Source organism: Ostrinia furnacalis, unplaced genomic scaffold (genome assembly GCF_004193835.3).
Source record: "Ostrinia furnacalis isolate ACB-3 unplaced genomic scaffold, ASM419383v2 OfSCF0954, whole genome shotgun sequence".
In the NCBI taxonomy this organism is placed as follows: domain Eukaryota; kingdom Metazoa; phylum Arthropoda; class Insecta; order Lepidoptera; family Crambidae; genus Ostrinia; species Ostrinia furnacalis.
In genome coordinates, this window is record NW_021131193.1 from 153029 (window position 1) to 170386 (window position 17358).

At 37.8% G+C, this 17358-nt stretch overlaps 1 protein-coding gene across 1 annotated transcript; it reads right to left on the reverse strand.

The window, feature by feature from the left end:
- Nucleotides 1-5462: 5462 nt before the first annotated feature.
- On the reverse strand, nt 5463-17209 carry LOC114350669 (G-protein coupled receptor Mth2-like). Its single transcript, XM_028301552.1, has 8 exons — nt 16683-17209; nt 10187-10361; nt 9269-9448; nt 8680-8758; nt 8155-8342; nt 7449-7617; nt 6947-7135; nt 5463-6268 (listed from the first exon to the last, which is right to left on the reverse strand). Exons 1-8 carry the CDS (start codon nt 17022-17024, stop codon nt 6097-6099), a joined length of 1494 nt encoding a protein of 497 aa, XP_028157353.1. The 5' UTR covers nt 17025-17209; the 3' UTR covers nt 5463-6096.
- Nucleotides 17210-17358: the final 149 nt, after the last annotated feature.

Consider the following 17358-nt stretch of genomic DNA (forward strand, 5'->3'; position numbering starts at 1 on the left):
AATATTTAAAGGCATACTAAATGTATTCCAAATGTCTGGATCACTTACTGTTTGTTATCAACGACCAATTTATCACTGATAAGGACTGGTAGGGATGCGAACTGTCGACAGTTCGACATAATACTGTAAATAAGGAAGTAGCTCGTTAACAAAATACTTATCTTATTTTTTAAACAGTTTTTAAGTTAATAAAACATAATTATTTTATTAAGTTTCTTAACGATTTTCACCTAGGCGCAGACCACCGATTTTAATGGCAGTTAATCAGTATGGGCATGTATGGAAGTGCGCACATTACACCGATTTGATTTTCATACAAATTAAAATCGGGTCCAACTATAAGCCGACTATAGGCCGTCTGCGCCAACCGGCAGAAAAGAAAGATCTCCAGTAAGTAGGTATCAGTAATTTTTAAATCAATTAAAAAACTATCGAGTCGGCAATCGACTTGTCTACGACACTTCAATGACATCATAGTTATAGGCGTTCAATTGAAAATTATTCATCGACTCAAGTGGACGTGTTTCAGGGATTCACAAAGAAATGCATTGTTATCTTTGCTGATTCTGATTCCATTCGTATCAGAAATCGCTTAATATGTCTCTTATCTGTACCTACATAGATGGGGTTCCCCAACGAATTTAGAATTTGACTTAGTTTACAAAATATTTTGACTCATACGTTATTTCCTGGTAGGTAGGTATGTGTTTCTTCTTTATCAGATAGCAATGTTTATTTACGTTTTTTATCTATGCAGTTAATGATGCCGTGGTTAACTTAACAGTGGAAGGAATGTGTCTAGACGCGAACACCTTGCCGAACTTATACGGCAAATTAGCATCGAAGCGAATTCGTTTTTGACGGGCACAGGTTTTGATTGAGGTCCACTCATTTTGTTGTAGTTGCAAGATCGTTGTTATAATTTTTTTTAAAACTAGGCCCTCCAATGATATCAATGTGTTTCGCATAAAGCCCACACGTTTGTCCCCAATGTTGGGCCCAACGTTACTCATCCAACGGTGTGGATCTAGAAAATAGCAATCTTCGTTCTTGTGAATAAAAAAAAAGTTATTGAGTGGCGACCACGGGCCGGAAGACGTAGTGTGGGCAACGATCGACGATGTGGTGAAAGTCGCTGGAAGAACCGATCGTTATAAAAATCCTTGGGTAGGCCTTTGTCCAGCAGTGGACGTCATTTGGCTGGAACTAGGGAATGCAGAATCGGTTCTGGTTTGAGGAACCGGGTTTTTCGGGTCTGGTGATCATAAGAACCGGGAGCCCCGGTTTTTTCGGTTCTTTCGGTTCCAAAAAAACAACATTTTGATTATGTTTTTTTTTTATTGAAATAACACTTCTTTGAATAGACTAGGAATAATCAACAAACATGATTTACAATACTTTTCTATTTTTACTAAATTCTACTCCCAAAAATAAAAAAAGTAAAATAATTAGTTTTCAATTGAGGTACCACAATCAGTCTTTTTCATCCAACTTATCGATATATTTGACTATTTATATATTGACTGTCAGATGCAAAGCAAATAAAGGAGAAGTAGTGTTGGAGTGTTGCCAACTCTCACACAAAAATATCATCATCATCATCATTTAATTTTAAACCATAGGATAGGACGTCCACTGCTGAACATAAACCTCCTCCAATGCTTTCCATGTTGATCGATTGGTAGCGGCCTGCGTCCAGTGCTTCCCTGCTACCTTTATGATGTCGTCGGTCCACCTTGTGGGTGGACGTTCCACGCTGCGTTTTCCGGTACGCGGCCTCCATTCCAGGACCTTCCTGCCCCATCGGCCGTCAGTTCTACGTCCGGGTCGGGCTATGTCCGCTGAATCCGCTGACATAGAAATGAGGAGATCCGTAAATGAACTAAAGTCGCTACTTTACTTCATTTAGATACGGATCTCCTCATTTCTGATTCGATCTCATAAAGAAACACCGAGCATAGCCCTCTCCATAGCACGCTGTGCAACTTTGAACTTCTGTATAAGGCCTATAGTGAGAGGCCACGTTTCCGAGCCATAAGTCATCACTGGTAACACACATTGGTTGTAGACTTTCGTCCTCAGGCACTGAGGTATTTTAGATGAAAAGATGTTGCGTAGTTTGCCGAACGCTGCCTAGCCGAGTTGGATTCGACGAATGACTCCCTTTTCGAAATTGGACCTACCTAGCTGGATCGTCAACAATCTCGAGGATTGAGCTCCCAACCGAAACTGGGTAGGGCGCAACATGGACATTGGACATAAGCTTTGTTTTGTCCATATTCATCCTCAGGCCTACCTGTTAGGAAACTCGATTAAGGTCTTTGAGCATTGTGCTTACAACGATTCTGCCATGACCACAATCAGTATCGTGGGCAAACCGAAGGTGAGTGATGTACCCGCCATTAATGTTTATGCCGAATCCTTTCCATTCAAGGAGTTTGAAAGCGTCTTCCAATGCAGTGGTGAACAGTTTAGGAGATATAACATCTCCCTGCCTAACGCCTCACTGCAGAGGAATCGTCCTCGTGCTCTGCTCCTGTACTCGGACCGACATGGTGGCGTTTTTGTACAAGCACTTCAGCACCTCGATATACCGATAGTCAATACGGCACCGCTGAAGAGACTGTAAGCACTGCCCAAGACCCGAACAAATCGAAGGCCTTCTCATAGTCTACGAACGCCAAGCATAGTGGCAAGTTATTACTCGTCAATCTTCTGTATAACCTGTCGCAGCGTAAGCGCAAACAAAAATGTGCCAGTGATTTAAAAAAATTGTAAGAAAAATGCTAAAAATATTTACATATCTCATAAAAAAAAAAAAAAAACAAAACCTATAAGTAGGTAATCTTTATTAGTAGCTAATCTGATATCTTTAGGTTCTCTATACGTTCGCAATGTTCTTGTTACGACTCTGCCTAATACCTATAACAGATTTTTAGATAAATATGCAAAACCCGAAAGTACCGAAAGAACCGGGTTTTGAATTTTTAAAACCCGGTTCTTAAGCTGTCGAAAAAACCCGGGTTTTCCCGGTTCTTTCGGTTCCGGGATTACCCGGGTACCATAGCTGGGCACCGTTAATCAAATAGTTAACTTCGTTAATCGTTAAACCGTTAATAAAAAAATTAACTTCGTTAAACGTTAAAACGTTACATTTCACAAGATTTAACGCAAGTTAACGTTAATCGTTAATCCGTTAACACGTCATGATAATAAAACGAAAAAAATAATTGTATGCAAGGTTCAAATAATTTCGAAAGCTTGTATCGCGCATGGAATTTATTCTTCTTTTTTAGGGTTCCGTAGTCCTTCGATATTTCGATATTTCGAGGTTTTGCTTGGAAACTATTGGCACTAGGGAGCTGTAATTTTGTAGATATATGTATATTAATCACGCCGACAAAACGGTAGAATAAAATTTTGAAAAAAAAAGTAAAATGGGGGGAAGATTTTTTTTTCATCTTCGACCCCATCCTGTGGGGTATCGTTGGATAGGTCTTTTAAAATGGCTTAGGGGTTCCTAAGACTTTTTTCCATTTAGGGATCAGTTTGCAAATTATTAAAGTTTAAAGTGCCGATTTTTGTTCGAGTAGGGCGTCGTCCCCCCTCTAAAAACTAAACTGTTGGCTTGAAAAATCTGGAAAAATTCGTGATAATACTGCTATTCATGAACTTTCAAGGAAAACTATAGCGGTTAAGATACATCAATTAGTTTAAGAGTAATAGTCATTTAACTCATGCATTACAAAATTTCTTAACTAGTGAAAATTCCTAAGAAGAAAATATGAAAAGTGTCTGTAGATGAAGTAATTGCTTGCTTCTGAAATACATATACTGTGGTAACGACGGACCACTACGGAACCCTACACTGCGCGTGGCACGACACGCACGTGGCCAATTTTTTTTTGTTTGCGGTACAAGCTTTCGAAATTATTTGAACCTTGCATAAGTACAATTATTTTTTTCGTTTTAGTACAACTGCATTTCAGAATAAAAGCTTGTTTTTAAAAAAAGTTATAATTTTATTTTACACTTTTTAGTAGTATCTCAATCTCAGAGCCTTGGTTCAATTACAATACAATTTAGCACCAAAGTGCTCGAAAAGACAAATCCAGCAAACCCAAACTCGATAAGTTTCCACCGTTTCGTTTAGGAATTCCTATGGCCACCTCCTGACTCCATCATCAGGACCCTGGACATCATCTAGTACTAAAGTGCTCGAAAAGACAAATCCAACGAACCCAAATTCGATGCGATGCCACCGTTTCATTTAGGAGTTCCTATGGCCACCTCTTAACTCCATCATCAAACCAGCTCAATGGTACCATAACATTGCATTGTCATTGTACTTACAAAAGTATACTAAATTTCAGCTCAATCGGTTGAGGAAAACTGGTCTTAAATTCAGTTGCAAGAGTGGTCCCACACATACTAACATGTCGTTAGTGATACGTTATGAACTGTCAAATGATAACGATTGCTTTACACAATTCCACCTCTGGTTACAAAAACTGTTGTTTTGGGTTCTGGAAGTTCTGAAAGCCCGAACGTACTTGTCAGAACGCGTTTTTCTAGCGTTTTTCAGCGTGCTTTTGGTAAATAGTACGTACTGGATTAACGATTAACGGACTTAGGATAATTTAACGGAAGTTAACGAGTCCGTTAACATTTTTTAAGGTTAACTTAAAAGTTAATCCGTTAATAGAAATGTTAACTTCGTTAATTAACGATTAACGGATTAACGAGTTAATGCCCAGCTATGCCGGGTACAAACCCTAGCTGGAACGTACGAACGAAAAAATAAAAAGACAATAAAGTCGCCACCCCTTCGTATCGCCAATTAGGTAGATTGGTAAATAAATCGTCTAATTAGTGGTCAAATTAATTAAATAGACACCCACGAAAGACACTTTGAATTATTTTATTATTTTCTTAACTCTAAGCTTAAAGCTAAAAAATTTTTTTACCATAGCCAAATCATTTTTTACCTTTTATTATGGACATTGCTGTTTATGAAAATAATAGACTCCATTAAAAATCACAAAAAAAAACTAAATAGGTAGGTCATGATACTATTCAGATCTATACAATTTGTGTATTTTATAGGCTACTTAATAATAATTGTACTTATTTATTAATAATATTACTTATTTAATTCAATGAGGGCTATCGTTTTAGCGCTCACCAGTTAGCGCCACTGTAGAGTAAGGTCCTGTCACTTGCTAGTAGCGAAGACAGTGGCGCCAACTTGTGAGCGCTAAAGTGGTAGGAGGACTATCGTATTTGCACTCATCAAGATGGCGCCACTGTAGAGTAAGGTCCTGTCAATCGCCAGGGGTGCCAACTGTTAAGTATAAAAACGATAGCCCTCAATTGGTATTGTGATTCGAATAAAAAATAAGAAATTAGTATCTTTTTATTGAAGTGATTGAGCAGTATGATGTGAGATGAGATCAATTATGTCATTAGTTGTGTTGTGCTTGTTTTCACAAATTAACATTTTATATCTGTAGCAAATTGCATTGGATTTGCAGATTTAGGTATTTATAATATTCTACAGCCCCACCGAAGTAATCTATCTACTATATAAAAATAGGTCGGGTTTTCCTTCCTGACGCTATAACTCCAGAACGCACGAACCGATTTCCACGGTTTTGCATTCGTTGGAAAGGTCTCGGGCTCCGTGAGGTTTATAGCAAAGAAAATTCAGGAAAATTTAACAAACGAAATTCCACGCGGACGCGGGCTAAGCCGCGCGGCAAGCTAGTAGACAATAAAAAGCATCTTTGGAATCATTGACTTAAATCTATTCTTAACCTATCTATGAATAAATCTTTAGATTCGTTATACATCGTAAGAGCCAAAGCACATGATGCGCATCGTGTGCTTTAGCTCTAACTCTAATGCAGGCCTAAGGCTGCGTTTCCACCAGAGATGTGCGATGATGCGTAGCGAGGGATGTATTTGTACAATAGTATCGCTTCATTTTCCTCGCCTCGGTACGCAGCATTATTAAGTAGTAGTAGTATTTTGAGTATTTTAGGACACACCAGCGTATACTTTGTTACTTCAAATGATATTGGTCGTTATCGCCGTTTAGTTGTTTACAAAATGCCGTTCCTTCTGGTCGGTGAGGCCTTTGGGGTTGATGCTGATCTGCAGAGCGCCATCCTGGCTAATGTTCGACGTCTCTGTCATGGTGCTGTTGGACCTGCTCCTCATGGAAGCCGTCCAGGAGTGCTCGCCGAACGATGTCAGACATAACAGCCTGAAACGAAAGAATCCATTAGACCATTGGTTCCCAAACTTATTTGAGACGCGCCCCCTTCGAGCATCCAAAAAATAGTCAAGATTAGTTATAGGTCGTATCGAGCAGTCTGGAATGCATTCTCTCAGCGGTCGCAGGTTTTTTTATATTTAAGTACACAGATGGCCCGCGCCCCCCACTCTGGGAAACAATGCATCAGACTTTTCTTGCCTCTGGTAAATTAGAGTGGAGGCCATGCTCCAGAAAGCGCAGCGTGAGATGTCCATCACAAAGTGGAACAACGACCTCATAAAGGTAGCAGGAAGGAGCTGGATGCAGGCTACCAACCGGTCAGTATGGAAATCAATGGGGAGGCCTATGTCCAGTAGTGGACGTCCTGTGACTGAAATGATGATGATGGTGAAATTGGAGACCTACACTTGCAATGGAGACCAATGGCCTGATGATTGTGACGATGAAGAGCATTGTCGTTGACCGGATTATGCAGTGGGAATACATTCTAAGAAGTAAATCTATCATATTCGTAGGTTTGGTGATCACCTAGATGCGGGCATTGCTGGACCAGCTGCTGTAGAAATCCATGGGGCAGTCCATTTGTCCAACAATGGATGCAGTGTCGTCCACTGCTGGACAAAGGTCTCGCCCATCGAAACGAGAATTAAAATCTGTTTAACGAACCTCAAGCGGAGTTTATCGTATATCTTCTTCTTGCAACAGAAGATGACGAAGATGGCCACGCCGATCAGAAGGTTGTAAGTGTCAGGAATGACCCAGATGCTGTCCAGAAGACGTGGAGTGACAGAGCTGATCACCTCTAGCAGCCAGTTCAGACCCATCAGGATAGATAATTTCAGGTAAACCAATAACCTGCAAATAAAAACAAGATTATGTAGATCACTAGCTCGCTCGCGTAGTTTTATAAAATTGTGACAAACTTTTCCTATTTGAACGAGTGTGAAGTGAAGTAACCACCGACAAAAAGTCCATTATTCATGTCAGCGGCTCGGCGGGTTTGGTGTATTTATAATGAGCCTCAAAAAGATAAAATTCCGACGACCTCATAAAGGTAGCAGGAAGGCGTTGAATGCAGGTCGTTACTAATCGGTCAATATGGGAAACTATACACAGGAGTGGACGTCTTGTGGCTGAAATGATGATGATGATAAAATTGCTTGTAAACCTCTGCTTCTGCTGTCGATGAGCAGCTGGTGTGCCGGCAGCCGCGGAGTCGAGCACCGCAGTGCCTCGGCCGAGGCGCCATATGTTGAAGGCCGTCATGAGGAAGAACATCCAGTTCAGTATGATCATGATCAGCAACGGCATGTACAGGTAATACAGCTTTTCTCCGTCTGCAATATGGAAGAAAACAATGAGCTAAGGATTTTTGTAATAAATCTTCAACAAGATTTTTATGGCCTGAAAATCGTCATTTTTCTTTTTTTAAGCCAAAACAGCCCTTGGCTCACATTCACATCTCACCTGATAAAAAGTGATGATCCGGCCGAAGGTGGAATCGCTCATTGGTGACCCTTTTAGCACACTTTTCGTAAATAAGGTATATGATAGCAATCACGTTTATAATTTTATTATTCTAATGTTAGTGACTATTTCTTCTTCTTATCGTGACGAACAATAAACCTACATAGTGTCAGCCCAAAACTCCGCTACAAGTGTGGCATTGTCAGCGGCATTAATTTAATCCTCCTGCGTGCTCGGGCACAAAGGGCACGACATCATGTGCTTCATCGACTGGGGAACAAAACCGCACCTGGACTCCAAGTTTGAGCCATACAAGAATCCCCACCTAAACCGATTGTCCTTACTACGGCCGACTTGCGTCGGAAGTCTATTTAAAGACTTCCAGGTAAGCCAGGGGTGCTACTAACCTTCCAAGAAGCAGCCTTTTCCAGGAATGGCAGGGGTAACAAACGCGGGCCACCACCTCATGTTAACGGAGTTGAGTACGCCCAGCATGACTGTCATCGCCAAAGACACCCCAAACGCGTATAGGCAATACATTAAGAACTTGAAATTCTCGCCGCGACGGTGGATGGGACGAGCCTTGGCGTACCCTCTGGAAAAAATGGTTTTTTGTAGTTGTTTTTATGATTATTTTTTCCTTCTTATTAGACATTATTGAAACATGAAGGTTCGCAGTTAATTTTAGGAATCATAAGCCACTGAAATCACAGAAAATCTGCATCTGAAATTTCGTGTAACTGGATGACAGATTTTTTCAGTTGCTGTGATTGAAAAATTGTTCAAATGGGACCAACCCGGCATCATGTCTTTTAAGTCATAATTTTTCTTTCATTTTGAGTTCTGGGGCATTAAGAAAAATACAGTCGAATTGATCCTTTTTTGAAGTCTTTAAGCAAGCAAATGATTTTTCCATAATAATTCATATTTACCTGAAAGTCCACCAAATGTCGCAAGACATCACGTTCATCCAGCAAAAACTCGACAGGAAAAAGAAGTATGTAAAGTACGCTGAAAAAAAAAGAAAACATGAACAAAAACATCACGTTTATAAATTATAACATTCGTGGAGTTGCAAAACCTTCTATGGAGAAACAAAACATTGCTATTGCGACTTGCTCCAAACCTCATAAACGTATTTGTCTGTACCTAATACTTTAGAGTTTTATCCAAAGTTTTTGCGTGAACCCACGACCTCTTTTATATCAGTTTATAAATAATTGGTGGTACAGTTTATAAATAATTTCTCACATCAATAGAAAGCTGAAGTGGCAATGGGCAGGGCACATAGTACGCAGAACAGGTTACTGACGGCCGATGGGGAAGCAAGGTTCTGGAATGGAGGCCACGTAAGTACTGGAAAGCGCAGCGTAGGACGTCCACCCACAAGGTGGACCGACGACATCAAGATTAGGCTCTGGATGCAGGCCGCTATCAACCGGTCATTATGGAAATCATTGGTGCAGGCCTATGTTCAGCAGTGGACGTCCTATGTCCTGAAATGATGATGATGATACTTACTAGTCCACACACAGCCTAGGACGGGTAGGTGTCCGCTCTGGACGATGAGCAAGCAGATGAAGGAGCAGAGCAGGCAGAAGACGTATGCCATCAGCACTTTCCCGCCAAGGTTCTGGAGTTCTGGCAGCAGCAGGTATACCACGAGAACGAGGATCAAGAACACGCATGAAGCCATCATACCTGAAAGCCATAAAAGTGATTTTCTTGTCTATATTAAAAAACTCGCGTGAAAAAAAGTGAAGCGCCATGTCTAGAAGCTTTGTTTTATTTTCTAAAATTGTGTTTAGCCGACTATTCATCTACACTAATATTATAAAGAGGAAAACTTTGTTTGTTTGTTTGTTTGGTTGTAATGAATAGGCTCAAAAACTACTAGACCGTTTTTAAAAATTCTTTCACCATTCGAAAGCTACATTATCCACGAGTAACATAGGCTAAATTTTATTTTGGAAAAAATAGGGTTCCGTAAAATATTTGAGTTTTTCGGAGTCCACGCGGGCGAAGCCGCTGGCGGTAAGCTAGTGGGTAATAATAGTGGATTGTAGACAATGAAACAAAACACTGCAACATCAATTTTATTTTCAAGTTCACTCAAGAAGTCCGCGTCAGGTTTCAGTAAGCCACATCTTATACTGAAAACGCTGTTAATGTATACTGCGAATGTCTTGTGTTTGTACCTTTATCAATAAATTAAATAAGTAAACTGGCTAAATGTGCCAACCTCGTGAAGCTATAAGTAAACAATGGAAATGATCTTTTTAAGCGACAATAGCCAGTGGCGTAACTACTATACCATCCGAGGCCCGTGGTTTTTTCTCAAGGGGCGCGTTGAGCTCGATCTGATGTTACTTCCTAGGTATAAGCAAAGGCGCATTTCTACAATTTATACATGAATGAATCAAGATTTTGATTGTTTACCTCCTCTGTAGAAGTTACTGGGCTGAGGTGGCGGCTTGCCAGTGAAAGTAGCCCACACTCCAAACACAAACGTATTATCAGTCAGATTTTGCTGGTAGTCCAGGCAGTACATGTCTGGAGTATCTATAGTCCATCTATTGTAAGAGTTCGGAGCCTCTATATGCATAACGCCATTCTGAAAAGAAAAAACATACAGGTTACTATTTTTTATAGGACAGGAGGCAAACGAGCAGTCGGATCACTATAGTAAATGATTATTGTCGCCCATAGCCCTAAGTACGCTCTGCACTATCCAGAAGTTTCCCTTTATTCTTCATTAGGCTTGTTTTGTAATATAGTATCTAGAACAGGATTTCCCAATTTTTTTTTGCCAAGGAACCCTAATTGATTATACTTTTCCTAGCGGAATCTCCGTACTAATCCGCCCGCACGCCCTGCCCCTCCCTTGTGCGTAAACAAGTCGGTGCGAGCGAACAACGTCGGTCACGAAACGTGGGATAATATTTTTTACGGAACCCTTGCGGCCTTTCTACGGAACCCCAGGGTTCCGCGGACAACCATTCGGGAACCGCTGATCTAAACACCGTTTTCTGACGCTTCCAAATTAGATTTTTTTACATAGTATTCAGTAATCGGACGCAAAACTATTTAAGCTACGTAATTTTCTTGGGTCATGGCTTTTGCACAAAATTTTTAAGTTGTGCCTAGGATTAGTTAACTATCAACCACATGAATGTTTTACAGTTGCCATTGATTGTATTAATTTAGATTTTAGCAATATTAGGTAAACAAGAGACCTTTTAGGTTTATAATAAGCCATTTCAGTCAAACAAGACAAACAATAAGAAGAACTGCCACGATGAATCAACGCCACATTATTATTCACGAAAATTAGTCATATTATTAAGTTTGCTATAACAATGTTGAGCTTTATCGAAGTATTATATTGTTTGACTATTTAAATATATTTTATGTTAAGTACATACGAGTACCTTTTCAACGATAAGACCGTCTGGATTGTATGTACAGTGGGCCACAGTTCCAGCTAATCTTTTCCGTTTTTCTCTCGCTCTCATCAAATGGCGATTCTTTGCGATAGAACGAGACGACATGACCGGAAATGGGTAGCTGGTACGAGTAGTGTGACTTTATTAATTTATGGAGTGTTGAGTGATTTAATATGAACTTATTGCCACTTCAAAACTTAGGCATATCAATAGAATAATTTATTTTTGTTTCAAAATTTAATTTATTTATATTTTCGTGAATCAACAGTTACTTAGGGTTTTCTTTTTGTTGTAATTTTATTGTTTATTGTTTAAGATTCTCTTTTGTATCTTTTTGTTTCTAGTTTGTTTTATAAATAAACATTTGGACAAAACATGTTGGACTTGACATTTTCTATCGACCATTTTGTTACCATGTTTCTGAGCAAATAAATGATTTATTATTTATTATTTATTTTATCCCTGAAAACTGATTTCTTTTCCTGTTCGCCACAGAATGTTGTATGCCTTAATATCAAACAAACAATACCATTTATTGTTCGAATACTAGGTACCTAATTCTATAAAATGTACAGTCAATGACTGTTAAAATACCTACCTACATAATACATTAGGTACCTACCTAGGTACTTAGTAAGGCAATAGATATACTGTGGCAATAGGGATGTTTCCGGAGTAAAAAAGTAAGAGTTTGAATGTTTTGCTAGAGGATAGGTAGGAACTGTTAGAAACACTCGCTTTAAGGTGACTTTTATTACGGAAATCACATTTTGAACTGCTGTTCATGTTCATCCTGAGAAGTTATAACCAAAGAACAAGAGTAAGAATGAAATTAAAGAAGATTGTATAAAAAGTCTTTTACACTGTGTGTATCACATGTGTACACAAAATGTGTACTTAAAAACCAAAACCAACCAAAACTATTATGGTTAAAATGTGGGCAGGAGACTGATTTGTGTCGCCACGTAATCAAGTGTTCAAAGATTTCAATTATGTACTTATATTTGTAATAATAAGGTTTAAATTAGTCTGAATTCAATTATTCACTACCTTGCTTTATTATGGTTTGCGGTAAGGGCAACGAATATAATTTACTGAGAAATATGATGAGGTAAATTGAATGAAAATCACAAATAATCGTACGTAAGTAGTAATAAATAGGTATTACACATACATTTTAAGCTTGATTTCCACCAAAGCGGAAAGGAGATGACAGATCTTTGAATAAGTAAACAATCAGATTTCCGAATGGAAGGTGAGCTGAGAGATGGATGATGTGGAAATAAAGCCGGGTGTTTTTTTGTCCTACATAATAAAAAAACATGTTAACATACAACTTTTTTATAGGCAATTTTGTTGAATGTTGACATGTTTTGTTGATTGTGTAGGGCAAAACACGCGCTGGAGCTTAATGAACACTTATTACATTTCACCCGGTTTTCAACAAAATGGAGAGGGATGAAGTTGAGGTTGTTTTTCTGGTTACCTACCTAAGCAAGCTTTTCAGTCACCAAATTACAAAATAAACCTTTTTTGCGTCAGTTTTTAGTCTACAAGATAACTATCTCACTCATTTCAATGATTCCCCGCTATAAAGGTAGGTCTTAACTTAAGACTAACCTTAAGACTCTTAAGTTAGCAATTATCTTGTGACCCGTTATTTCCGATTTCGAAATAACTCACACAGGGTAACGTAATCAACACAGGGTTATTTTTTATAAGGAAACTAGCTTTTACTTGCGGCTTCACCGGCGCAAAATTTTGTCTGTCACAGAAAAACTTAATCGCGTACATCTCTGTTACAAAAACCCGGATAAAAACTATCCTAATAATATCCTTTCCCGGGGATCAATCTATCTCTACATTTATCAAAATCGGTTCAGAGGTTTACGCGTGAAAGGTTATTAAACCTTTGTTTGTCACCTGTCATCCGCTTTGCAATGGAGGGAAGTCGAACCTTTTAATTTCGAACTCCTACTTATGTTCTTCTGATTAATTTCGTTGCGGGTCCAATGACAGTTTAACTTTCCCCCGGGACAAACTTGACCTTCATTGGTTGGGTTTTTATGGCGGTCAAGCTGTAGATCCTGGCCATACAGGAGTTGCAGTGGTGGGAACGAGAGGTGGGAATAACAGACATACAGAATTACTTTCGCATTTATAAGTATGTAGTTATTAAGCAGGGAAATAGATATAATCTTTTACTTATTAACTACCCAATAATACCCTTTTTCATTAACGTACACCATTTTTCCATTCCTTATTTAACCCTTTATTAACTTTATTGTCGCTACAAAAACCCATCAGAAATACTTTGCATTATTGTGTACGTACACTAATGTATTACTATTAATGTGTTAATTAATATTATTATTATTTTAAGACGTAATTAGTTCCAGTAATCGGCTAAACAAGGTACAGGAAAAGTACCAGCAAAACAGGATGAGTACCAACAGTTCCATATTATGCGTATCACACTAACTACGTATACATGTCGCAGGCAAATTGTATGATTCCGCATTTTACAAACGGCGTCGTCAATTCACAAACGCTCGCTGTTCTATGAAATGCCGAAGGCAAAATGTAAATTGCCTTGGCACTTTATAATATGTCAAAACATTTGATAGCCAATTCAACCGCTGTTTACAAAATGCCGCGGCAAATTGAAGTATTTAGTTCTTTTTCTCACCACGCGAGGCGCTGCTAATTAAAACAAGAAAAATGGCGTCGGATAGCGGTGTTGTGATACAGAAAACAGTGCAAATTCTACGTATTCAAAGGACTTTTCACAAAAAAAGACATTTATTATACTTAGTGAGTTAAGAAAATTTTACGATTCACAAATAGGAGCAGCTTTTTCAAAGCTATGGAAAAATAAAATAGTTTTTGAGGTTATCCGGCACGTAAAACACGCTAAGGTGACAATGGAATCTGGTGCTCGGAGGACTGCTGCGGAATATATTGGTATAAAAAATATTGTGTTATGTCTTCTAGACTTCTTCTTGGTATAATTAAAATGTAAGACTTATCTAAAGGACTGACTATCGAAACTTATTTAATGTCATATTTTTATGTACCTACCTATAGGTACGTCAATAGTTTAAATTAGTCTAGTGTTGTTTTTGTTACGAAAATATTTCAATTACTTTAGGAGTAGAAGTATTTTAGGTTTGTCTTACTTGAATGGATACCTACCTGATTTCTGAAATTATGTCTGATTGGTCCAACATGTGTTTTATGATGGTCACCCTATTGCAACAATCATAGTCGAAATTTTATCAATTGAACGAGTTGCCAATTTGCCTTCGGCATTTCATAGAACAGCGAGCGTTTGTAAATTGACGACGCCGTTTGTAAAATGCGGAATCATACAATTTGCCTGCGACATATACAACGTGATGTCCTAGAATTCGATTAGGCATCGAATTTCATAAAAATTCGATGAGTTCGTCAAAAATATTACTCAAAGTAACATTTATCAAAACAATTTATCCAATTTTAGATAGATAGGTAAACGTTTATTTGTATTTCAGGAAAACCACATTACAAAATGTAGAAACCCCAAATCAAACATCACTTAATAAGTTGTCCAAAAACAAAGTTGTTATTAAGTTAGAGAACGTAATTAAAATTAAGCAATTTAATATTGGAAAATATAGGAAATTGATGATTTGGTAGATAATAGTGGCTGCGATGAGTTATTGTTTAGGTTCTGAAACGTCGCTAAATCATAATTTTAATATTTGAACCGTTAATTTGTAACTTTAACTTCTTCTGTCATGTATGTAAAGTATAGTTTTCGATTTATTATATTTTTTTCAGGTCTTGCGTTGTTTGATTGATGTAGTAAGTAGGCTTTCTTTTAATTTGATAATAGCAAAGAATATAGTAATAGGTACATACGTGGGACACTATTTAAGTTGTGAGCCTAACTATGAAAACAAAGTAGTTTATTATTAAAATGGTATTGATTGCGTTTATTGGTATTGTCTTTCATGATTTATGTACTTTTCAATGTGTCCGAAACACTTTTCATAGCATTTTTTCCACTCAGATTGAGGCACCTCCAAAGCATGGTTTTTGACCGCACCGACAGTTGCTTTTGGCTACATAAATCGCTGTTCACGCATTTAATTTAAATATATGGATACCAAAAGAAGTGTTTAGATTCCAAGCAAGAATTTTGTAGCGTTAGACCTGTTTATTTCATATTTTGAGTATTCAAATAGTCAGTTGTTTGACGAGACGTGTAAAAGCTCACATTTTCGTCACGAATGGCGATTCGACTATGCTGGTCAGTTTCCCTTATTAAACTGAAGACTTTTGGAAAAAAAGTGGCTGTTTACTATTAAGAATTAACCATTCTAAATTTCTCTAGTGACGTTTCTGTCATATAATCGGATATTTCGAAAAATTAGGCGACCGCAAGTTTCAAAGTGTTCCGAGCGCATGGGACTTTTGTTGGAATTGGTTCATCTTAAAACATCTCCATAGTCGATAGCTGTTTATTTTCAGGATCATTATGCATAGATTCTTAATTCGTCAACTGTCACAATTTTAAAAACGGCTTTTAAAGCTTTTTAAACGTATTTATCAAACATTTTCAAGTACTAAACGACACAAGCGTCCTATTGAGCGTTTGAAAAATTTTGTGACATCCAGCGAGAAAAAAACGTATTAACCATAATATGGTCATACAATATTTTATTACTGCTAGTGGAATTAATGCCTAAAATTATCTCAATCATACGATATATCACATAACGAGGTTTCTCTTCCATTTTTCGGACAACATCAATGTTTTCCGCCACTATTAGTCATTTTGGACGACTTTCGCAAAGTTTACTGGTGAGCCAATGACATACAATATTATACTTCTTAAAGTAGCGTTTTACAATGGTAAAAGACAGATCTTTATCACCAAAAGTGAAATTTAGCTGACCGCTTCAGTTTTGTATTGATTAACCACGTCGAAAGTCATAATAAATCTTCGCGCGAAAATTTCCGCAAGTCAATTCCATGTTTTTGTAGTCAAGATAATTTTCAATTCAATGTTAATAATACAAAACGTGCTCAAATGATAAAAAGTTTTGAATAAGGTTGTAGCCAAAAATGACAAACTTTTCATTAAAAGTATCAGATGTCGTCTAACAACACGTTATGTTGTCGAGGCTCACAACTTAAATAGTGCCCTAGTTATAATAATATTTACCTAGGTGTCCATAACATTAAACCGGGCAATTTTAATTATAATAATTACATTCTAAAACCTCATGTTAGCAAAATTAATAATTGTCTGATCTGAGTCTCCCCAAATTCCTTAGTGAAGATCTTTTTGTTTAACATTCACATAAAGGTTACTGCGACACAAGTTTTGCTTAGTGCAGTATCCGATAGATATAAAGACATTATGTATTCTTTACTGGCAATAAAAGTTTTTATTATTAACTCTTTATTATTTTTTCTTAATTTTAAAAATAAAAACTCACCTCATCCAGGTAGACGACGAAATTCATTCTAATCGCTTCATATACATACTTTCGAAACGACACATTTTGGAAAGCATTGGGTAGCAGCTGGAACTGATCAACGAAGCTCATGTTTGTTAACTGGAGCTCTTTTTCTTCCTCTCTATATATAGGCATAGATATATTATGGGGGATCGTCTCATTGTAAGAAATGCACTTTTTGCTCTTGTGCATAACATGTTTACCGAACGGACAGCACTTCCAAATACAGTTTTTTGCCCCACAATCCAGATAGTCCAAAGAACTTGCAATTCCAGTCACGAAAACTGAGGAGAATATTAGAATACACCGTAGGAGACTCATAGTAACGTGTTGCTCGTTTAATGGAATTTGTATGAATGTATTCCTTGTTGATAGTGGTTACTGGAATAAAGCTTCAGACACAATATTGATTTTGCAAAATCGCACCTATTTTGGTGCACTTTAAGACCGAGTTCAGCTTGATGAGCCGATGTCTGTATTTTTATGTAGCTGGTGTTTTCATTGCTTATTAATATTGAGTTAGGTACAGTCGACAGCACATCATTTACTGTACATTTTATTATAAATAGCACCTATTATAATGACATAAAATGGCGTGGTAGGTACCTATAGGGTATACCTATAGGTACCGTGGTAGGTAAATGGGTATATGAGC